Source organism: Halichoeres trimaculatus, unplaced genomic scaffold (assembly GCF_033239565.1).
Source record: "Halichoeres trimaculatus isolate MK-OKI-2021-1 unplaced genomic scaffold, fHalTri1.1 fHalTri1_scaffold_1, whole genome shotgun sequence".
Classification (NCBI taxonomy): Eukaryota; Metazoa; Chordata; class Actinopteri; order Labriformes; family Labridae; genus Halichoeres; species Halichoeres trimaculatus.
In genome coordinates, this window is record NW_027437179.1 from 15,086,590 (window position 1) to 15,111,526 (window position 24,937).

Consider the following 24,937-nt stretch of genomic DNA (forward strand, 5'->3'; position numbering starts at 1 on the left):
GTGAAATTTACTCTATTTTGTTTTTTTCATTTAATACAAAATGATTGGGGTATTTGTGCTACAATGTCTAGAGGTAGAGCATCTTAAGGGGAGCATCATAAGGACTGGGCCTTAACATCCTCATACCAGCAAATGTTTTAAGTTCTTATACAAAGTGCATTACTTTCACTTATGAAATACAATACTAAAGCTCAGATGCATGTTATGTGAGACATGACTCTAAGGTTGTAATTGGATTTTCTTATGATTTGCAGGAGTCCAGTCTTAGTAAAGAACATCCAAACCAGCCTGGGCTATGGTCCAACCCTCTCTGCTGCCTTCCAGGTAAAAATAATAATAAAAAAAACAAGCAGATACTAAGCAGAACTGCAAAGGACAGTTACTGTTAAAAAAAACTCTGCATCTCTTCTGCCCTGCCACAGATTTTTGTTTCAAAGAGGTGGCATTGGTATGAAATAAGTGATGAAAGTGAGAAAGTGCTGACAACTCTCCTCCACTTCATATTTTATGCTGCGGTTTTTGCTTTTCAGGCTTCAATGGCAGAAAACAACATACCTCTATACACTACTGCTTCCATTGGAAGTCCCACTCTTAACTCCCTTGCCAACGCCATCCGTGAGGAGATGAATGGATCAATGGACCATGGAAACAGCAACGGCAGTGACAGTAGCCCGGGACGCTCGCCCCTGCCAGCTATGTGAGTGGCATTTGCACTTTCTGTCTCCACCAAAGTCTGTGTAAGAAATCAAAAGTTTCAGCTGCCTACTTCCCCGTGACAGCAACATACTTGGTATATGTAGACAAAAAGTCACCCAGTGCCTGCTCAAAAGAGGTCTGAACCAACCTAATGCATGGATTTAGATGAAACAGAAGCAGTGCTGAGAAGACAATACGTCAAGCTGAGAGAGGATGGAGAGTTGTATGTGGGGTCACGGCCGGGGCTGTGGCTGGCCTCCGTGCAGAAAAGGAAACTCCACCTTTTTGAATAAAGAAAAGACCGGAGCCACTCTGTTATTCTAACAGCAAGTTTATGAACTTTCCTGCAAGTGTTGTGCTGTCTATCCGAGCCGCCCCCCACCTCATAATCAGCTCCACAATTTGTTAAATACTGTCTGAACACTACAACACAGCGCTAGACACTTTTAGACATTTTTCCAACCCTTCAGAGAAAATTAAAACAAAATTAAAAATGAGGATGATTAAGTCATCTTCTTATAAATGATCATGTTTGAATATTTTATTGACCTTGAATCCAAAGGCCCCCTTTCACTTCCTATAAAGGAGAGTCTGCAGAGTTGCTTGAAGCCTAAAACAATACAACGCACTGCATAGTTTCCAGATGTGGAGGCAGACCACCAGCTCCAGTAGACCCAGGGATGCCCTCCTGAAATGTCTGAGCTAGGGGGAAATTCTGCCTGAAAACAATAAATGTTCAGTAATGAGCTCCTGGCCAAAATGAAGGAAAGTGCCATCCCTAATCACTGTGAACATAGCTCTGAGCGTGGCTGTGGAACAGGAAAGGCAGAGACAGGATGGGTGTGTTGGCCTAGAGGCTGCCTACTTCTCCCTGTACCCCTTTGCTTTCTATCTTTAGGTTGATGAAGCTCTGAATCGTTCTCTGTAACTCTGTGTATGAGCTTTATTCAGGCACAAAACAAGCTCTACCTGTTATCATAACCTTTCAAAGAACCCCTTTCTCCTCGAGACATTTACCAGGTCATTTATGACGATGGACTGGGTACTACATTTAACGTAAAGTAGCATAATCCCTTAAGGTCTTCGACCACTGAGGTAAGGAGTAATAAACCAACACTGCATGTTCTGACATGTACTATGTCGGTTCAAGCTCAAGTTCACCAGAAGTCTTGAGTATGTACTGTGTTTTCTACACATCTAAATGAAAGTAATAGTTTAAAGAATACATTTGTAACAGTGTGGAGAAATAGGGGCATTTCTCTGTAGAAACAGCCAATCTAAAATCAAGTAGCTAAAGATAACTAATTATAAGCAAAGTGTAAATCAGCCTGCAGTTAAGTAGCGTAATGATAACAATTTCATGTCTGCCCTGCAGCCACAGAGACAGACCTGAGGCAACGGCACTTGTGGAATTGCTTTGATGTGAAAATGTTAAAAAAAGAAAAAAGCTGGGTTTACTTTTACCGTTTTATAATTTACACAAAAATATGTCAGTTAATTTGCATATCAGTGTCTTTATCACAATAGTTGCAAATCACACAAGACATCCTGGTGTGAATAAATCAAATGCAGGCTTTGGTGGTGAAGGATCTGCCAGTTGTCCTTTGTTCTTGTAGTAAATGAGCCTAGTGCCTCATCCTGACACCTCTCTACCTTCACTTCAGCAGCCTGCCACCACTGGCAAAGTGGCAGGTCCCCTGCATCTGCTATTGAAGTTTTTTTTTTCTATCTTTTCCTCCTCTTTACCACAGCCAGGATCCCCCTCATCTCCCCCCCACACACACACACCCCTGTGCTTTATTCCTGCTCTATTCCTGTAATAGGAAATTTGGCAGATCTCATCTCTTTAGTGGCTCTTTTGCCCAGGCTGTGAGCTGGGGGCTCATGTTTTTGCCTTGTTTACAAGTGACAGAGTTATTATTCTCTGAAGGGCTCTGTTTCTTATCGTAGTGTTTTGCCGAGTGTGCCGCCGCTGCTCTCCTCGTGCGCCTTTTCTGCCAGAGCTTTTCTTCCCTTATTGACACGTGGTTGAAAATATGCATTAATTCTGGAGTTTAAAGCCTGTATAGCAGTGTCTGGTTGCTGTGTTTGCTTGAAGTTGATTAATGATAGAAGCCAGCTCAGGGTCGTCCTCTGGAGACCCGCCTTGCAGGTTGTGCATGTTAACGAGCAGGAAGGAGAACACACAGCGTGCCGGTGATCATTCGCCACCAGGAGGCTGACAACAGCAGCCCACTTACTCCCAACAGTCCATTCTCTTCTCTGCTCGTCTCACATTGTTAATCTTCCTCATTTATCAGTTCTAAGTGAATGCCCTGTTGGCAGTTGCCATGAAATAAAAAGCCTGCAGCTTTGCCACAATTTCAAAACCTTAAAAGAAAGCTTTAATTATCATCAGCACCAGTGAGACCCAACATTTGTTTTTGTTCCCCTGTTTCTTTTTTTTTTCCTAAACAGGATCTACAAAGGTCTGCATTGAGATTATTTCGTGCCATGGTCTGTAATTTTTCTGATATTGAAAAGTGAAGTTACATTTTAAGTGTTTTTTCCTCTTCCACCAGGCATCACATCAGTGTTAAGGAGGAACCTCTGGACCCTGAAGACCACGAGGGACCTCTTTCCCTGGTCACGACTGCCGATCACAGTCCAGATTTCGATCACCACGATTACGATGACAACCAGGGCCACAACGACATGCTGTAAAACTAGCACCACCCCCTCTCCAGTTTTAGAAGCAGAGGCAGTCTGGGTCATCTGGGAGACAGAAACCCTCAGCAGATAACAGATGCAGACTTGAGGTCTCAGCCACAGTTGACAGTTCTGAAATGTCTCCACATTGACTTTTTAGTGCCATTACAATACAAAGATAGAACATACACAATAAACAGTTCCTCATTAATTTTTTTATGCTGATTACTTTTTATTTTTGATTCAAGAAAAGCTTCAAATCTTCAGCTTTATTTCTAGCCATGTGTTGGTTAGACTTGTTTTGGTACGGGGAGACCCTCAAGTCCTACACAGCAGACTGCGAAAGGTGTATTGTCCCGACCCAACCTCTCTCCTCCTCTACCCAATTTCATTTTTCCTCTGTCCTCCTCTCAGACAAAAAGATGACCACGTCCTTAACAGAGAGAGAAAGAGAAAGTGACTTTTATTTACTCCTCCTGCATGTTGTGTATGTGTGTGTGTGTATGTGAGAGAGGAAGAGAGTGTGTGTGGAAGTCTGTTAATAGCCACTGTCGTCAACACTACTTTGATTTCTTACACATTGAGATGGATGGTATTTTCATTTGGATGTATTTTTTGTTAAGATGTTATAATATAAAACAATACAAAATGTTTTGTTTTAATATATTTAATGCTCTTATTTTTTTTTTACTGCTCAGACCTTGTGTCGATTATGTTTGGACAGCACTTAATGGTGAATGTTTATCTTTTTTTTTTCCACATAAATTCCAAAAAACATGAAGCAGAATATCTGATAACAAGTTTTTCTGTCACTTACTCCATTGTGTTGAAAAAAGGTCACCGGTCTGATGTATAGCCGACTGCAACTCACTTTTTTTCTTAGCCGTCTTCCCCCTGCATATGAAGTCTATTAGAAATGCACTAATCATCACGGAGGCTCTCTCCATGCATCAATGAAGTTTAATTTAAGATGGGAATGAATGACAGAGAAATCATGCAGGTTATGATTTATCTTTTTATGAAATTATACCATAAAACAGCCCCTCGCAGCACAATTTCAGATCACTAACTAGCTCTTTCTTTTCAAGGAAAATAATATGTCAGGTGTGCGCCCGTGAGATAATGTTTCAGACAAAATAATTTTCATTTCTGAACATGACTGCCATTGTTAATCTGACGCTTCTGCTTTTCCGCACCATTCATTCATTTGGCATGTGCAATCTCTGTTTCATGTGTGTTATAGAGATACCTGGTTTCAAGTTCTGACTCAGTTTTGATAATTTTATAACGAACAAATTCTCATCCTTTTTTTAAGTGAAAAAGTCCCAAGATTTGATTATTACACATGCCATTTGAGTGGTCTGGATAATTTTCGCTAGCGCGGAGAGCCACAACAAGGGGGGACCAAACAGATCTGGGAGGAAGCAAAGACAAGAAAAACATCCATCTTTGGTGGAGGTCAACTTAGGGGAAAAAACATGAGTCAGTAAGACTGCAATCAACCACTTCTGATGTTTTATTTTTCACTTGTTTTATCATGATTGTTAAATTTGTTTTATCAGACTTTTGTTGAGTTAAATGGTGTTTTGTAATATCTTGTTCTGTAACTACCAAAGAGAAACTACTTTGTCAATGTCATGGGTTCAATGCAATAGCAGATGAGGCCAAATATCTCCTTTATTTCCCCACTTTCCCAAAATCGAAGCAGCTGGTGTCAAGCCGGTGGCAGATTGGCTCGAAAAAAAAAAAAAAAAATCCTCAAAGTGGTGTTTTCATTCATTTCAAACCAAAGGGGGTGTCTTGAGCAGGGCAACTATGATGCCTGTTGTGACCAAAACTAATTCAGAAGCCACCAAAATTCTGAAATAAAGGTGGAAAATTTCAGGAAAAAAAATCTATTGATACTGTAAAGGATGGAAAAGGGAGGTAATTGATCTCTGGCATATTTGACCAAAAAGGATCCAAAAGAGGAATAACTGAGGAAATCAAAATGAAATTTCAGAGAACAGATTCTACACTTATTGGTTTATACATAATCGTGACTTATGTGTTGTCCCTTATTTATTTATGTCCTTTTTTACACTATTGTTTCCCACTTTTTCCAGATTTTTGTCTTTGTTTAGATCTGCAAGACTTGATGTCTGAGTTCAGTGTCTGTCATTGTTATTTTTATTAAAAGACACTCCTGTGAACTAATGAGCTGGGCAAAAGGTACTTTATGTCAGGTATTACTTTTGTTATCATTATTGTTGTGCTCACAGCTAAAATTGACCAACATTAAAAAGGGTGGTAAATGTTGAGCAAACAGAGGATGCTCTAAATATTCATGCAGCTGTGGGACAGTTAAGTTAAAGCAAGTTAAGGGATCATGAGAATAGGGCCCACACACTTCCACAGACACCCCCCTCTCCCAGTCATGTGGCTTCTTTTTGGTAATCCAAGTGAAGGAAAAGTTCTGGTGGGATTAGAACATTTTCTCAGCATGCATAGCTTGAAATTATTAAAGATAACCGCATGAGAAAACCATTTTAATGCATACCTCAGTTCAAACTGAAAGGGAATGAATGAATAAAATGAGGAAAAAAAATAAACTGTTTCACTCAGCTGCACATAGTTGTATGTCTTGCATGTGTATTCTGATACTTAAGAGAGACAGTTATACAAATAGTAAATGAGATCAGAGCTTGTTTTCAAGTTTTTTTTTTTTGTTTGTTTTTTTTGTTTTGCCATTTTTGCTAAACCAATACAAACCTCAGGCCTGATGTCCAGTAGAATATCACCCGGCTGTGTGTGGCACTATTTGTCCCGTCCGCCTGTCTTCTGATGTAAAGGATGTTTTTTTTTTAATGTTAGGCTGTACATACATGTCAGTTTAGTCCCTGTATTTTCTTGCCTTTCTTGCGTTCCTCCCTCCTCTTTCTTCTTCACTCCCCACTCTCTCTTTCACTCTCTCTTCCTCTTTAAGATAAAAATACGCATTTGTGTTTGCTGAATCACATCTGCTTTGTATTGACTGCTTTGTATGAAATAGCTATGAGGAAAAACTGCTGTATTGGTTTCGCAAACTATGTCACAAATCAGTTTTACTCAGAAATCCTTAAAAAGAGAAAAAAAAAATCTTCTCATCAACGCAGACGTTTGGGTGAGCTGGGCAGAGGCAGGCGAGGGGGAGGGGAGACAATCCCTTCTTTAGGATTTTCACTGTAATATAGAAAACAGACTTTTCTCTGTTATCATTGACCGAAGCATTTTGTACAGATTTTTTCTGACTTTGTGTTAATCTGTTTTTTGATACTTGTTTTCATGTTATCACTGCCTTCTTTGGCTGTATGTTAGAGATTACTGCTCTAAGAAAAGGGCACACTGGTATTTTCCTGAACAAGATGGAGATACTGTGCATGGCTAATCCCAGGGTTAAAGAGATATAGGGCTTGCGGGTCGCTACGGCTAAGGTGGTCAGTTATAAAAGGGTTTATCGATGTAATGATATTTTATATGGAATTAATACGGAAAAAGTGCCAAGATGTAAAGAATATTTCAAATTGTTTTTTTTTTCTTTTTAATAAATTAATTACACCCATGCATCAAAGATGTGTCCCTCTCACCTATGTCATCTAGTTTATTACTATTCTTCGCCTTTAAATTATTAACATTTTTATTTAAATGGTCAATATCAACGACTCAAACCAAGTACAGCAAGCAGGTAGCAGGTTAGGTGGTGCTGATAACTTGCATTTTACAACCTGCGACTTTGTGGCATCTTATTCCTCAACATTAGCTCAGGCAGAGCTGAGACTTCTTTGTTTTATCTGTTTGGTGAAGCAAACCAAAAGCTGTCAGGGTTATGTCATCCTGCAGCAGTTTTCTCTTCTTTTCCCATTAAGATGTAGTCTCAAGTTTCTCCCTCCCATTTCTTTTTTTTTTTTTCTGAAGAGATCTAAAAATGCCCATCACTCCCATCAGACTGTAACCTCTTCGTCCTTCCCTTCATCCGATGCAGACTCTGTTGTAGTCGCTGGTAATGACCGACTTGAGCATTCTGAACATGCAATAAAATCCTGGTTGCTGAGATAATCTCTTCCAAGTCACTCATTCTCCTCTCTGTGCTGTGTGGCTACACAGAGATTCACACTTTTATACGATCACTTTGTCTGACACAATTTAAAGTAGAGTAGAGTTTTTTTCATGTACACATGAGAATACTTTTATTTTGACATCAAAGACTCTTTTTCTAGACTTAAATCCTGAACTTATCTGATGTAAAGTCACCCAATGCATTAAATTTTAGGAGGAACAGTTCAGAGTAATACAAAATCAGAAGAGCAGATGCATTACCCAAAACAAGACAGCCCCCCACCCCACCCTGTGTTGTTTTCCTCAACATTTATGAGTGTTACAGGGATGTGTTTGTCATTTCTTCCAGGACTCTTATCTCAACATTAAATTCTCCCATAATTATAAATTCAATTTAGGTAACTGCGTTTGACAAGCCATAAATTTTAACACCATTAAATTTCCAGAAATATTAGTGATATGGACTTGGTGACAGGAGCTAACGCTGACAATTTTTACGACATTGTTGCAGGTCATGACGGCCACTAAACGGGAGACAGAGTTCAAGTCTAAGCACTTTTAATCTTGTGAAACAAGCAATTACAAATACTTGCATTGATTTGTTAAAAAGCTTTAGGTGGCATAAATCGTTTCTTGCGGAGCTTATTGCTAGAAAACATAAATGTCAAGTGTGTTATTAATAATGTCTTTGAAAGACAAGATTTAATGGGAATGGTATAAAATCACAAGCAGTCTTTGGGTAAGCAGTATTTCACTGTATGGTCATGCAGATCTGTGATATTTTATGACACTGATCACAAACTGGTTTAGAAAACATAGAGGTAAAGTGAACATGGAGCACAGTTATTATGAAAACAGGCCTAACATTTTATAGTCCAGAAGTTCAATGAAACATTTTGGGATCAGAGGGTCTGTTTGGCAGTAATAGGTGAAAAAAAGAGAAAAGTATGCGATGAAATAGATATCAGAAACGTAATAATTTTTTAATCTGCTGCCTCATTGTTCATTTTTCTCAATTTACTCCTTAATAATTATCATGTTTATTTGGATTAAAAAGTAAATAAAAAAAAAAAAATCTCTTCTGTGTTCCATGATTCTTACAATGCACAGAAAGTTTGATTGTTTATTAGCCCAGGTTTAGAGACTTACGCCTCAGCTTGGGCTGCCCCTAATCTAAACTTTTAGTGTATTCATTACGAAGAAAATGTACTTTAAGTTGAAATCAGGGATAGCATATTTTAAAAAACGCACAGAAAATGTTTTTTTTTTATAAGCAAATATAATGAGTTTATCCACTTTATGATTTGAATGTTACAACCTTTTTCCATCTTTCTCCACAACCACTGAGATTTGAACTGGATTGTTTGAAAACTTAATTTGAAAATAACCGTCCTTATCAATAACAAAATTGATAAAGGGACGGTCGTTTTCTTTCTTTCTTTCTTTCTTTCTTTCTTTCTTTCTTTCTTTCTTTCTTTCTTTCTTGTTCAAAGCGGGTTGATGACACATGGAATAAATGGGATGGTGGCAGCAATGCCCTGACTAATGCGTCTAATTTCAATGTCCCAGTGGTTTCTTGGAATATATTTTTTAGGAAAAAAAAAAAAGTCATGATAGCCTAATCCCTGGAATAATCCTGAAATTTATAGATGATTTGAGACACTTCTCCAAAAAACATGTTCTTTATTTTTTTTTTCTTAAATGCCATAATTAAGGAGAGAAACAGAGAATGTGACCACATTTTAGAATCGCTACAACCTTTAAAATGTGTCTCAGGTGCTCAGCCTGGTGAAAGCACAGACACTGTAGCTTGTTAGAAGAGTGTGAGATACATCCATGTTTTCTAAAAATCATTGAACAATTCATTTTGTCTCATTTTGAGATGATAGCTCCACATTTGTGTAGTGCTATAAGAGCTGGGCTTCCTCTTAGTTTGTACAGAGTAAAAAGAACAACCTACACTTTTTTCATCTCCAGTCTGTCAAGGTTTTAGCAGTGATATCTGATGTTTTCTGTGGTCTTACCCCATGACATGATCAGATTAATCATCAACTGTTGTTTTACTCCCTTTACAAAGCAAAAACAAGCAGATATTTGCTTTCTGCTTCATCCTAGTTAAAGCGTGACACAACCTCATCCATTCACAAAAGCACTTCAGTCAAATCGTCAGGACTGGCACATTCCCAACATTGCAGTGAGATAATTGGCAGTCCCGTAGTGTATGTTATTCACGATTTGATGTAGAAATTTGTTTATTAAGATGCACTCCAGGCACGGCTGTGCGATAGACCTGCTTGTAATTAGTTTCCAATTATTTGTCTGTTCCTGATATTGTAAACTGGCACTTAGCACATCAGTTAAATTGACACACTGTACTGCTTGGTTTACCCGGTAATTAAAATGTGTTCTGTTAATTAGATGATGACCACTTTATTCCAGTGCTCTTGTGTTTGGGGCTCCTCAGTGACTCACTGTTTGGATCACGAGTTGCCAGACGCTTCCCTAATCAGCACTTGTTTTGTTTCAATTACCACCTGCTGTTCAAAAGGCATGCCTCGCTGCCCCCAACCCTTGCACACACACAAACACACACACACACGTGTACAAACACAACAATAGCACAAGGCCTGTTTCTATCAGCTCTAGCTCTGACAAAACAATCAGTTACCTGCATCTGGGACACATTCCTTCTTTATTAGAAGGCACAGTTACATTTCAAAGAGGGTCCACACTTTAAAAGGGACTTATGAAGTTTTACAGGAACCGACAACATGGGCTGGCAGGCCCTGAACGAGTGAGTAAATACACTCACAAAGTAGATATCTGAGATGTCCAGATGCCTCATTCTCAGGTTCAGGGAGTCGTTGGATCCACCAATGGGTTTCACGCCTGGAGACAACTAGTAATGCACACTACTTGTTACGATTAAAGCTTAGCTGCTGGTTTCAGATATGGTCTGTTGTCATTCCAATATCTCTAAATATCTCCTTCTTTTTCTCTCAGTTTTTTTTTTTTTACTATGCCTGTGTTGTGTTAAATGATTCATTAAGAGCCACATAGAAAGTTAAAGGTGTTGCTTGAAATTTTATATGATACCTTCAAATAAAAATATGAGTAGTTTAAGAGTTTTGGTACCCTTTTTCCAATGCTGGCAGTGAAATCATTTACAATGTCCACTGACCATAAATATGTCTTCATTTATCATAATGTAAAAAAGAAAACAAACATTTATTAAAAATCTATATTACAAAAAAAGATCAAATCAAGAAATTAAATGTCCAGAAATGAAACCTGAAGACAAATATCTTTCTTTTTTATAGCGTTCAAAACAGCTTCAGATCTTGGCGGCAGCCTGCTAATTATCAGTAGGGCTATAATGAAGCTGATTAGCTGGAACAGGTGCCGGGTTGATCCTGGTCCATGGCAAACACAGTCACACATGAGCTGCACTGCATCCCTCATTGTTAGGCCTTTATGCCAAAATTAAGCGCTACCCTCGGATTATTGTTGTTTTTCTCTTTTTGAATAATTAAAGATATGCAGACAACATCAATAATAATAAGGTCCTGCTCTTAAGCTTCATGTCAAGGTAAATTAACAGAGGAATTGCTCTGGTGGAAATGATTTTAAGAGGCTATGACGGTTCAAATTGGGTAAAGTGCATTAAAAAGACTTACAGTAGATAGCTCAAAATAGGAGGTAAGCTTATTTAATGTAGGGATGATTAGTGGATAAAAAGATCAATACCATTCCAACAGTTGCAGGTTTTTCTATTGGGTTAGTGGGAAAGAAAGAGATAGAGAGTACAGCTTCTGACAGAAGCCTCATGTTGAGCGACAGAAACAGGAGGCTATAGATTTACTAACATCTCTTTGTATCAGCGAGTATCATCATGTTTTAAGACAAAAATATCAGCATGAACTTCATTTAGACTGATTTAAAAGCACCACACACATCATATTGTGTTTTCTACTTCTTCTTTTTTTTATTATTCTGCGATCATTGTGGTAACAAAGAAGAGGATTCACTGAAATATACATGACGTTCACTGCCAACAGACTCAATTCCTATTCACTCTTGGATTCCCTGATATACCTAGATGTTTTTTTTTCTCCTACCGTTTTAATCTAAACGTTTCTTCCCCTTTGTTAAAAAAAGGGGGGAAAAAGAAGAAACCCTATCATTAAAACATGTCATGGTTAGTGTTTAACTGCAGTGAGCCTTGAATGAGAAAGCCTGTGACTTTACACTGATTCCCTTTTAATCTTTATGACCGGCATGTTAATTTTTCTGACGCTGCCATTCAAAACACAAACATGAAATGTTGGTTTAAGAACCAGGAGACCTGGTACAGTGAATTTCAAGTACTTATTCAAATATTTCATTAAAATGTAAATTTTTATAACTCTGTATGTCTAGCTGGGCACAAGGCATGACTTAAGACGTTGTGAAGTTATAACAGAATTGCTTTCTCTGATGCCAATTAACTCGGGGGAGGGTGGGGGGCTTAAATGTTCCTACCTTGTTCTGTTGCAGCAAAATAGTTGGACAACAAATGCTGTACTTCAGTTTCAGGTGTTGTTATGTAAGATTTCAGCAGTGTAGAAAAAAGGTAGAAGCCTAAAACCTTCTCAATAGTGAAAATCCCTTCAGTTACAACCTGACCCCCTGCCCTGAAGCAAAGTGCAAATTCACTGATTAAAATTAAGGTCAGCATACGAAACAGGAAAAAGAGACGACAAACTGTTAATGAGCAACACAGCTGGGTGTAGCAGTAACACGTACAGACATTTGTCAGGAGTTGAAATACCTGTTCCTTTATGTGAGCAATAGAATAATTTGATCATACAGCTGTGCCTCGGTTGTAAAAATGTGTTGTAGTTTCCTGAAATTCCAATAAGATGTGAAGCTTTGGGGAACGTTAAGGAATGAAATGCAGATAAATGAATATTTGGGAATTTCAGAAAGAGAAATTCTAAGCACATAGATTTAGACAAAGTGGTTTTTGACTTCGAAAAGCTAAACAGTTTTTATTTAATCCTGGAATCAACATCAAAATGACCTGTGACTTTTCTTTCACCTTAAAAGTTTTGCTTTTCAACTCTATACCACTCATATCTGGAAATCAAACTAGCCAAGTCAGTTCCAATCAATAGTCTTTTTTTTTTTTTTTTTTTTGCTCATAAATGTTCAGATTCATTACTTTGCTAACACATGACTGATAAACATAAGTAAGTACGGTCATACAGTTTACAAGTATTATTATTATTATTATTATTATTATTATTATTATTATTATTATTATTATTTTTATTATTATTATTTTTATTATTATTATTATTATTATTATTATTATTATTATTATTATTATCATTACTATTTGGAATTGATGTATAACATGGCATTGCGCTAATCTGTGGTACTTTTGGGCTTACTAATCAGTTCAGCAGTTGTTAAACACAAATAGTATTAACTTGATTAATTTAAACACCTATGGCACAGCACCAGGGGCAACTTGGAGTTAAGTGTCTTGCTTACAAACACTTCTGTAAATGGACAGTGAGATCAATCTAGGATTGACCTTCCAGTGGAGTGATGAGCTGCCCAATTTATTTACAATGCCTGACGTTTTACCATCCAAGTACTGGTCAAACCCTGTTATGGCAAAGGAACCACCTGGCTAGTATTACTATCACTACTACGAATACTACTAATGAATGGTGATAATAATAGTGATAATCATGATGATTATAGCTAATTTATTGTCTGTGTATATTTAAATGTTGATTTTTATGATGTATTTTGAAATGCCTTCACTGCTGTGCTTAGCTTTCACGTCACTAAAACAGAATCCTGATTCTATCTAACTCAGCAAAAAAAGTTGTGACACACCAGAACAGAATCCAAAAATGCAGGACTCCAGAGACAGGCAGAGAGTTAAAAAAACGGTTTAATTAGTCCAAAAGGTCAGTACACGGGTAAGCAAAGAACATGCAGAGGTATCCAAATCGCTCAACTAAGACTTGGTAAAAAGGCAGGCAGAGATCCAAAACATACCAAAGCAACATAAGGTAAAAAGCTTTAACAAACTGACTAAAGGAACAAGATGAACTGGCACAGAAGGGAGGCTAGACTGGGTAAAAATACACAAGGGGAGAGAGCAGATAACAAGACACAGGTGTAACACTTTAAGGTAACCAGGGGCGTGGTGACACAGGAGGGCAGGAAGTCACAAGACCTTAAACAAGAAACAAGAGTGAGAACAAAACAATAAACAAGACAAGATACATGGGGAGAAAAGTAAAAAAACACTTAACCTGGCGATGTGAACAAAGTAAGTAAATCAGTGTTTGGTAGATTATTTCTTTGTTGTAACAATGCTTCTCTGCAAAAGGTCTCAACAAGTTGGAAATTGTTTATTTCAATTCAAAATGGAGCAACATTTGTGAAGAAGATGCATTTGTGGGGTGAGCAGCAGAGCTGAGTCTGTGGTAAGCACCCATGAACATTTTGCCAGGTCTTCTCTGTCAATGCCAAACATCTTATTTTGTTGTTTGGTGATGTTTGACTGATTGATTGAAGTCTTGAAACACAAGACTTATTGGCAATTAAACGATTAATTCATTTGGTAAGCTTATTTAATGTAGGGATGAGCCTTAGTGGGGAGAACCATACACAGCCACAACAGCCTTACTCCTCCTCCCTGTGTTGGTCACCAGCCAGGTCACACATGCCAACTCTCCAGCTCTCCACAGTTTCTCTGCAATCTGCCATCAGCAGAATCTGGGCTCATCACTGAACACAAAGTTTCTCTTAATGTTAAGGTTCCAACCAAATTGTGGCTGTCAAGATCAGGCTAACAGGCCTGTGGGTAAACGGTAGTCATAGCGAGCCTCCTGCAGACCTGTAAGACTGGAGACTGGCAGTCATGTAGTCTGTATTGAATTGGCTGGTAAATACTGGCTGCAAATCTGTTGAAGGTTCCTAAGTGCTGAAGGGTTGAGGGAATGGTCTTCTTCAGGCGTCATCTTCTTGAGACACACACCACGGCAATCAGGTAGCTTGTAACGCCCCAATATGTAATGTAATAAATTTTCACTTCATTATGTAACAACGCTGCATTTGGTTGGTTGGGTTGCTAGGCACCGCCCTGTAGGCTGTGGCTGCCTTTTACAGCAGCTCTCTCGTCTTTGTCCGTTTCTTGTAATTTTTTCGTCTCTTTTTTGTTATCTTTGTATTTGGAGTGGATCATTACTTTGTATGGCTCATTTTTTGGCCATGGACACCAAACTTTTTGTGGCTTCAGTGATATTTTTACTACTTTTTCTCCTGTGTTTGTCTGGGGATCCTACATGTAACCATGGCTGCATTGTTTACATGTGAACTCAGCTGTTAGCAGCCTGTAGCATATCAATGCTAACTGGTGTAGGCCCTGATGTCTTCCCACAAGGTGAGGAGAAGGAGGTGAGGATGACGTGCTGGTTCTCAGGTGTGTGCTAAGAAGTGACAACATCGACCTGTCCTTCAATCCATCGTTATAAGGAACGTAATATCTGTCTTCTATAAGATGGACGAGCTAGCTGTGCTAACCCAGCAACAGAGGGAATACCAGAGGAGACAGAGACTGAACAGACTTCTGAAGAAGCACAGTCCTGGACCCTGTGGAGGTGGAGACTGGCTGAACTGGAGAATGATGGACAAGCTGTCATCATCTATTTTCTTATGGAGCTTTTTGCACTTTCTGTACACTTTCTTACTTTTGTTTTCTTGATTGCTGCTGTGACTTCAATTTTGTTGTACTTGTTACAATCACAATAAAGTTTTATTCTATTCTATTCTATTCTATTCTATTCTATTCTGTAGCAATCTGCCACACTTTGTAACTTATGACATAATGCGACAAAGTTTATTACATATTGCATTCAAGAATTTTATTACAAAATGCAGCAGATTATTAAAAAATGCAGGGTTATTACATAGTGAAGTAAACATTTATAACATTATTACATAATGTGGTGTTACACAAATGATTTTCAGCACCCAGGGTTACCAGAAGCTGAAAACGAGGCTCAATTTTTTGGGGGGGGCTTTGGCAGAGAGGATTTGGCAATTTTCTATGCTTCTACATACTCAGCTCTGCTGCTTATTTCCTGACTTTTTGTATTAAGTTTGTATTTACTGTCAACCTTCATGGAATAATTTAACCAGACCAAATGGCTCGGTCTTCCACCTATGGTGTCAATTCAATGTAGGAATATAGTCAAAGCTTTATGTGTGAGTTACCCTGGCTTCTCCATGTCAGAGGATTAACAGCAGCGTGATTGAGCTCATCGACAAGAGAGAGGCTCAATCACATCGCTTGAAATGGCAGGAGCTAAATGTGGAAGGCAGCGTAACAGTACTGTAGTGAACAGTGCTCCATGTAAAACTTCTGTCTATAAATAAGCAACAAGGAGAAGAACCCAAGTATTTTTAAGACCTTGTTTTGGTTTTTCTCTTTTTGGTATTTTTAATTCACAACTATTTTAAGTAGGCCTGAAACAGTGATGTCCCAATTTCTTGATTTTTGATTTTTGATTTAATGATACATTTTATCTAACTGAAGTTGGTTAGATAAACTGTAACGAAAAAAAAATACTTTCCAGTTAAGAATTTATTGCTGAAAATTGCTCAGAAGTATCAGGTATTTTGTACAGAAAAAGGACCCAAAACATTTGATTGTTTCATGTTTCCTCAGGTTTCCACTTGCATCTTCAACTGCTTAGAAAAATGCAGTTTGAAGAAACAACACTTGATAAAGTGATGATTACATTAAGACCCTTTCCGCAGCTTTTTACCTGTCAATGAGTTATTCCTTATATCTTCCTGTTTTCTTGCCAGAGGATGTTTCAGTGAATAAACACAGGCATGCTGACCTGTTGAGGGTGTCTAACTGACTCCTATTTGTAGTTTCTCTTTTCTCAGACGGTGAAACTTCAGTGACAGGGGGTTGTATTGCCACGGGTTCTTAACTATCCCCTTTTATTTCTTTATTTATTCGCTCATTTTTAACTTGCAGGGAGAAGAAGACAAAATGGTTGCAGGTGGTGATGAAAATAAGAGCCATCCATCATTATTTATTAGGCATGAAAAAGATACACAATAATGTAATTTAACCTCTCAGAAGACAATTATTTCCACATATTGATAACACAATGCGAAAAGAGCCATGAATTCTAATATGATGTTTGCTTTTATTGGTGTATGATACAACCATAACAAATAATGTAATTGTATCTGGGAGAAAATGTGATTACTTGCAAGTGATAACATTATGATATCAATCTGCTGCAGACAATAGTATCATATTATTTTGCTGTGCTTAACTAGTTACAATTTGCATTAAGTTATTATGTCTGGGTGGCAATAAAGACAGCTCTCTCCCTCTGGTCTTTGCTTTTCTTAGTTTCTCATTTTAGCTTTGTGAAATTTTGGAAAGTTGAAGGCGGTTTAACAACCTGCCTTATCCCTGACTTGAAGAAGGAAACTTTTAACAAAGTTATTTTCTTTTCTGTCTGTGTGCCATAGTTTATATCCTTGTCTGATTTTATCTATCCTTAACTTAGCTCATGAAAGGATGACTGTCAGTGTCCATGCTGGTCAGTCAGAGGTTAAAGCTACTCTACTTAAAAGCAACTGTCAATAAACAAATGAAACAGAAGCTAGAAAAGCCAAAATGAACAAAAGTGAAACGCTTCAGACATTTGCATAGATGCGCAATGATTTAGTGATTCAAAATTTCTGATTAACATTAATGAAGAAGCTGCATGATGCACCGACTGTCAGGATACATCAGGCCACTTCTGTTGCCTCTTCTGTGTTTTGCATTTACGCTAAAGTGAACCGATGACCATGCCAGCCTGTGTAAAATTAGACCATACATACGTACACTTGTCTTCCTGGCATTATGACAATGTTTTATTGATGGCTCATTATTAGCAGTCCAGCAGTGAGGTGAGTTTGATCCACCCAGAAGATGCAAAGTGTTATAATAATAATGCCTTCTTAATTATTAATATCCCAAACCTAATCCATCTCTGCAGAGAATATGTACATGTTTTAGTGGCTCATTTGAATTTTTGCAACAAACACACACCTTCAAACCATTAGGAGGCTGTGGTACTGTCAGCTTTAAATGGGCTGGATTTTTAAAGAATTAATGTGTTGTTGCCAGTCTGGCCGATACTCAAAAAAAAAAAAAAATCTTCTTGTTTATTCTGTATTCTATAAAGCATCCAGCGTCTGACTGCTGCACCTTCCTGTAGAGAGGCGAGCAGAGCACACACTGTGAGAAGGCGTCATTCTGCACCGGAGGCTAGAGGAGTGTTTGCAAGTCATTAGTGTTTTGTAAATGATATTTGTTCCCATGTGACATATCATTTGAAATGGTTTTCTAATAATATCACCCACTGATAATAAAATAAGAGTGTCCTCATGCTGATATTAAGCTTTTCATAAATTTGGTTTTGAAAAAATAAGGGAGACATTTCAAAATGCACGAGTGCTCGGTATGTTAATATGAATTTTACTCTTAGGTGCTATAATTTTATCTCTGCTTTCAACTCAGGTACCAGTTAGAGCATCTCATCATGAGCAGCGATAGTCTCTACAGAGGCTATCTGTAAAAGTGTCTGGATTTTCAGAAGTGTTCAGGAGTTCAAGTAGTACTGACCAGCTGCTATCAGCAGGCTTTGGTGTGTGCTGGAAAAACAGTCTATGTGGGGAGCAAAAGCAGGCAGGGTGCACTTTATGCATCTCTTTAAACGGATATCAGCTGGCAAGGGCAGCCAAGACCAAGATTTTAAGTAAAATTCAGTGCTGTTTTGCAAACAACAATAAGTGTTAAGATCAGCTGATGGCCAGGAATGTGTAGGGAATGAATGATGCAACCTTTGGAGGAAAAAAGCAAATTTTAAGTTTTCTTCACTTTTGTAAAAAAAGACGTTCCTGATGAATATGGATGGATTAATAGATCTATGCTGCAGTAGTAATCAGACAGGGAAAGTATTTTAGTTGCATGTAATCAAGGTTATAATAGTTTGGTATTTGTCATCATAGTTTAGTTTTGGTTAGTTTTGACCTTTTTTTTCCGTTACAATTAGTTTTAATTAGTTTTAGAGCAGGCATTCTAGTTTTTATTTAATTTTGATTTTTGAAACAAGGCTTAGTTTTAGTTTAGTTTCAGTTTAGTTTTAGTTTTTTATACCTTATTAACCAGGTGCTGGATTCAAAAAAGTCAGAGTAAATATTTTGTAATACTGTTCATTTTCAAGTCCAACATAGTTCTCACTGCTCAGTCAATGCTGATACCGAACAGTTGGCTGCTGCCTTAAACACAAGAAAATAATATAAACTTAATATAAAAAATTAAAACATAAATTATGTAAAAATAATGCTAGCATAAACTTAATAAAAATGATAAAAACATAAATTATATGAAATAATATAATATGAGCTTTAATAATTAGAAACTTGGACTCTGTAACAATAAAGTCAGACTCACATGAAATTAAACTGTTAAAGATGCTCTGATTCATTGCTGCTCTACGTTTTGTCGCAGCATAGCGCACAGCCAGTCAGTGCAGTAAACAAGCACGTCCCTATACGCCGCTATGATGGTGCTGTGCGGCGCTGACAACTGCCGAAAACTGTCGTAAAATTGGTTGGGAAAATATGTTGGGTTAATTTAAATCCTAAAGGCTATTAATATTGTCAGAAACTATAACTAAGGACATTTTGTCTTTAATTTTGGTTAGTTTCAGTTAGTTTTGTGAACACAAGATACAGTTTTAGTTTACTTAGTTTTAGTTTTACTGTAATGTATTTCAAATTTTAGTTTTCCTTTTTAGTTTTGTTTTAGTTAACTACTATAACCTTGCATGTAATGATGTTGCTTTCACAAAGCAATGATACATTAAATTCTGAAAGGAAGCAGTAAACTTTTTTTGTCCAAGCAGAGGTGTAGAGCCCCACAGCACAAAGGTAAAATTTTTGTCACCCTTCATTAGTTATTTGGTTTGAGTCAGTGAATTTCTAAAACCAGAGTGGCAGAGCTGATCATGGATTAATCTTTGCTATGTTAGTCTATCAAACTTTCTGTTGTTCCCAAGAAGTACAAAGTGTTACAGGAAACCTCGGCACCAAGGGCCCCCCCTTTTTTTAGAGTGCTCTCAGTGTGTGTTCAGTGTCTCAAAGGTCATATTCAGATGAGGTGGTAAAGACGAGGCCTGTTTTGGTTTTAGTCTGCCAGCTTGTTTCTGCACAGATTTGCGGTAAAAGTTTGGGAAAACAAAGCTGAGGAAAACAAATGGACCCTCCAAGTTGAAAAAAAAGCTATTTCATTTTTGAAGCAAAATTGACAAAACTTTAATCATATTTTTCTCTTTGTTAATGATTCATATAAACAATGCACAATAAAAAATGTCACTATCAGTATCTGTATTTATCTAGTATACTATCTGTATATATTTAAACGTATATTAATACGTTTTTATGGTCTGTATACTCAAAATGAATGAAAACAAAGTCAACATAGTCATGTAAATTTAAAACAGAAACAATTTTATATTAAGTTTTTTGTTTATTTTTCTTTTCTTTTTTCCTTTCTTTCCTTCATTTATTTATTAATTTAATTTATTTATTTACTTTTGCTGGATTTGATTTAAAGATTCTTCAAAATCTTCCTTATCAATGAGTGAAACCTAGAGTTTTAAAAAAAAAATCCCTGCAAAAACACAGACCAAATACTGTTCTTTTTTTTAACTTTTTTTTTTATTCTTTTAAATAAAAATATGGGATATTAAGTCATTCTTTTGTATTTAGGTACATTTTTCAACACACCTGGCTGTATGTGCTAATTATAAGAGATTTTCAAGAAACACAAATTTCATTGGGGACCCATTTCATTTCCCAGAGCCTCACTCGAATCACTCTAAGTTGGTCTTGGTGAATCACGGCATTGAAAAGCTATCATCATAACTGCGCGTGAGAAAAGAATTCTTGACTGAAAGTTGTTTAATGCCAGCTGCAACGATGACGATGACATGAAAATGCTTCGAATCAAACGGTGTGATTACTGCTCTGTGCTCTCAGAGTGTGTTTCCTGTTCAACACAGCACAGGGAAGAGATAACTTCAATCAATCAATCATCCAGTCTTTATTTATAGGCCCACTTCACATCAGATGTCATCTCAATGCGCTGTAAGAGAAGGTCTCGACTGTAACCCATGCTAGCTTGGCACAGGGCTCTGTGTGCCTGGTGAATAGGGAGTTAAACTCCTGCACCAACACCATTTGCCTTGTATTTTATGAAATGAACCAGGGGCGGTGAGATCAATAGGCCCCTGTGGTGAATACAAACAACACTACCGGGGTCTTATCAGGAGCTCTCTGCCAATCTGTGGCAAGTGAAGCCTGCACCTTCCCTGGATACACCATTGGTCTTTGAAATTAAAGTTGACGCCTGTAATCCGAGGAAATGGTCCCTCTACTCTCGCTTAACACCGGTTTAGTTTCACACCAGCTGATGATAAAGCATGACAGAAATACGGAGAACTATCTTCATGTGGGGGTTGATATGTTCTGCCAGCTTATCAGGAAACAGGCAGCTAACCTTCTTGTGCCTAGCCAGTGGACAAAACTGAGGAATCAATTTACAAAGGGAGCCCTGCCCTGTGGCTTGTAAATAAAACCATTCACTCTTTGCAGAAGACAAGAAAGTTAAATAACCAATTTCAAAACCCTCCCAAAAATGAGTAAATGTATAACACAGGAGGCTAAGCGCAAGTGACAGAAAGTATTCATGTAAATCTGCCCAAGCACAGCTGCGGGAAATTGACAGGGATCTACTGGAGCGCTTTTCCTATAAAGGGTGGGATTTACATGCCTAACTAGGGCTTAACCACCCTCCCAAGAGTTTACCTGTTACTCTGTGGCCTCGGAGCATGCGTCTGCACAGGCAAAGGCTGTGCTTCTTATTCTCAATGTCTTTTCATCAACATCATATCACATATGTGAGTCAATGACTTAAATTTGACTCAATAACTCCACCGGGGGTTTTAAGCACTGAAAACTAGGCTTGGTTCGATGGTATATGAGGATTTTTGTTTGTTTCCTGCTCTGAAACATTTCACAGAATCAGGAAAACAAAAGTGAGGAGCATGTGCACTGCAGGATATCCTGAACTGTGAGGGGTGACTGCTGCTGCTGTAGGACTGCTTCATGATCACATCAACGCGTGTGTTCCACCTACAGAGAAAGTGCAAGTCTTGTGGTTTTGGACAGGATATGGCTTTGGGCAGTCAGGGATGGTGGGCGTTGCTTCTGGGCTCCGCAGCCTCAAGCCCACAGCTGAATCTTTGTTCCTGCTGGCAGATTCTGTAAACAGCTCATGGCAGTATAGACTAATTAAAAAAAACCTGTTTGGGCTTTTATTTTTCATGAAATTCAGCTCTCTGCACAAAGGGCACACAGCAGCAAACTCTTCTTAAAGCAGACTCAACAAAAACATTGAAGTGTTCCCTCACTTGATTTTTTCCTGTTAACCTACTGTAAGATTGCTCCACATGATTAAAAAAAAAACACAAAAAGCTACCACAAATTCTATTACTGCTGTCATCCTATCACACAGGAACCAAGTGCTGATGCAAAGTGTTCCTTTTTGCCCTGCATGTTTTGTTTTTTTTACCCCTCTGAACAATGATTTTCAGAACTGGAGCCACCGCAAATATAATTAATGGGAGACTTGCTGAGTCCATACAGGAAGTGGGCTTTTCAAATAAACACATTGTTTCTAAACTAATACACACCCCTATTGTTTACAGAGGGAAACGGGGATGGGTGCAGACCAGGCCAGTCCACCCTGATTAATCCCCCCCACACACACTCCTCCTATCAAGTTTGCTCATTTTATAAAAAAAAGAAGAAAAAAAGAAAGAGAGAGAGAAAACCATAATAAGAGAGAAAAAGTATTTATCTTTATAAAAATTCAAAACACAATCATATTGATTTCTTCTAAACACTGAATTTAAATTGAAGTCCAGGGATAGATTTATAAGAAAATGTTCTGGTGAGAACATTAAGTTTGAAATCCTTGACTCCAGTCAGTATTAACTTTATAGAATGCAGTCTACTTCTATCATGCAGGGTCCCTTATGTAATGAATATACTTTGCATGATCAAATTATCATCCCTGAATTTAAAACATCTCTGGAAATCCAGAACCTCTCTGTCAACCACTCTCACTTATCGCCTACTGCATCAATTTTTGTTCCAAATACTACTAGTCACTTGTACCTCCATTTACATAATGTCCGACATGAAAAAAACGTTGGGCGGATTATAATTCATATCTCCACTCTGCATGCTTGCTGGCCCTTATACTTCATTTAGCTAGCCTACATTTACATTTCAATCAGTTATTATAGCTCTCTTCTCACCCTGCTGAAAGTAAATACAGGGCTTCACTATCTCAGACTAAAATGCATTTTGTGCGGCCAGAGGAAAAAGGCATGAATATTCTGTCTGGTACAAATTTACCGTGTGCTGCTAAATGTCACATGCTTCAAGTGCATCCTTTAATAGCTCACTGCTCTGTATACAGTCATACCGTCACAGTGCCAGGAGCTGCAGACGTGCCCAAAATACTCATTTTGGCTTAAAGTCTCCATCAGATGGCATCTGATACACTCTTTTAGGCCGTATTTCAACCTCCTCTCCTATCACCTCTATTCTTTGTGTACTCATTTTTTTTTTTTTGACCATCTTGTAATGATTTTTTTTTCAGTTATTTTTTAGTGTATGTTTAGGAAATATAAGGAAAGCACCTTCATTACAACTTCTTTTCTCTTTCTCTTAAATATCTCTGGTGCCGTTGTGCTCAAGCAAAATGAACAACTCTTGTCATGACCCACCGTGTGTTTGACACGTTTACTGCTTTGTGTATTGTAGATATTGCTCTGACAATAGAGTAACAAAGAAATAGCAAAAAACAGCAAATTTTCTGTTCACAAATGGGTCAAAGTAAAGATTTTTGCAAAGAGGAGGATGGATTGATTGTTTGGGAACAAATGTTGTTGTTGTTGTTGTTGTTGTTGTTGTTGTTGTTGTTGTTGTTGTTGATGATGATGTTTTAGAAACTTTGCAGCAAAGGAGAAATGAACCAATAACAATCAAATCCTGCCCCAACCAACCTTTCCCCCTGACCTCCTCTTTTCATCTCACACACTTGTTGACTTAAGGAAAACACCCAGTGACCTCTCTTTGAGGGACACCTTGATTTAACATCCTTTTGCCCTCAGAACTGCCTTAATTCTCCATGGCATAGATTCAATAGGATGTTGGAAACATTCCACTGAGATTTTGCTCCATAATTGACACAATAGCATGATCAAAGGGCCAAAAGTGTGCCAAGAAAATATCCCCCATGCCAAATTCTACTATTCATACCAAGAACCAAATATTAGCCTGATATGAACTGTACCAACAGGCTAAAAAGCTTTTTACACTACATGAAGGCTTGGTAGGAGAAATGAACCAGCTGCCAATGGAGGGGGCTAACCCAGAGTGACTGAAGGACCCACGGAGGGAACAAATACTTCCAACTACTGGAAGTATTTTAACATACTTCAGCACAACATGAAAACTGTTGTGAGGCATCAAAGCAACAGGAAACCAAGAGCCTTCATCAAGAACTCAATGGGACGGACAGAGGCCAACTGCAGAATTTAGCATCAACTGCTGCATTTACTAAGGAAATGCTGTTAAATATAGTGCTAAACCCACTCAGTGAGCTTTGAGTTGGGCAACTATTAGCCACCTCCTTTATATGGATGACATCTCACTGCAAGACAAGAATGAGTGAGCCATTGACTCACTGACGTACAATCCACAAAAAGGAAGGTAAGGTAACCTGGCCAAAATGGAGAGACACAGATGTGATATCAAGACAAGGAGGACATGGAGGGCTTCACCCCAAATCCAGCACCCTAAGCAGGATGAAACCACAAAGCTCCAGGAATTCATTAGAACGATGGACCCAGGGATGACCTACTATTAGAAACCAAGTGAGGGGGAAGAATTGGAAAAGGGACCATCATGGAGGGACAAGCCACTGCAAGGCAAGTACCAGCAGCAGACAGAGGAAGTGGCTGATATCAAGGAAACATACAAGAAGTGGCCAAAAAAGGCAATGATCATAGTTGCAAAAGAATAGGTCCCAAGCACAAGATTAACTAAGGACATGGTCACACTAGCCATTCGAACTGTGCTGTACCCAAGCACGATTGGCCCCTCTCCGTGCCAGTCCCCAGCTAGCCAGTATGACCTGCAGTCATACTACTCCAATATTTACCAAACTTAAGGCACACAAGTCATTTCGGTCTGGCACAGCCCTCTGACACCCCGTTATTTTTTTTATTTTTTTTAGAGAGGAGCAGTTAAA

The 24,937-nt window shown here is 38.2% G+C and overlaps 1 protein-coding gene across 3 annotated transcripts in view; it reads left to right on the forward strand.

Annotated features, from left to right (window-relative positions):
* The window catches only part of foxp1b (forkhead box P1b), a 52,583-nt gene extending 45,207 nt beyond the window's left edge, over positions 1 to 7,376 (forward strand). For all 3 annotated transcript variants that reach the window (XM_074670708.1, XM_074670700.1, XM_074670717.1), the window contains exons 13-15: positions 255 to 324; positions 531 to 697; positions 3,258 to 7,376. In XM_074670708.1, coding sequence (XP_074526809.1) covers positions 255 to 324; positions 531 to 697; positions 3,258 to 3,399 — 379 coding nt within the window. In that variant the 3' untranslated portion in view covers positions 3,400 to 7,376. The remainder of the gene's footprint in view (positions 1 to 254; positions 325 to 530; positions 698 to 3,257) is intronic.
* Positions 7,377 to 24,937: the final 17,561 nt, after the last annotated feature.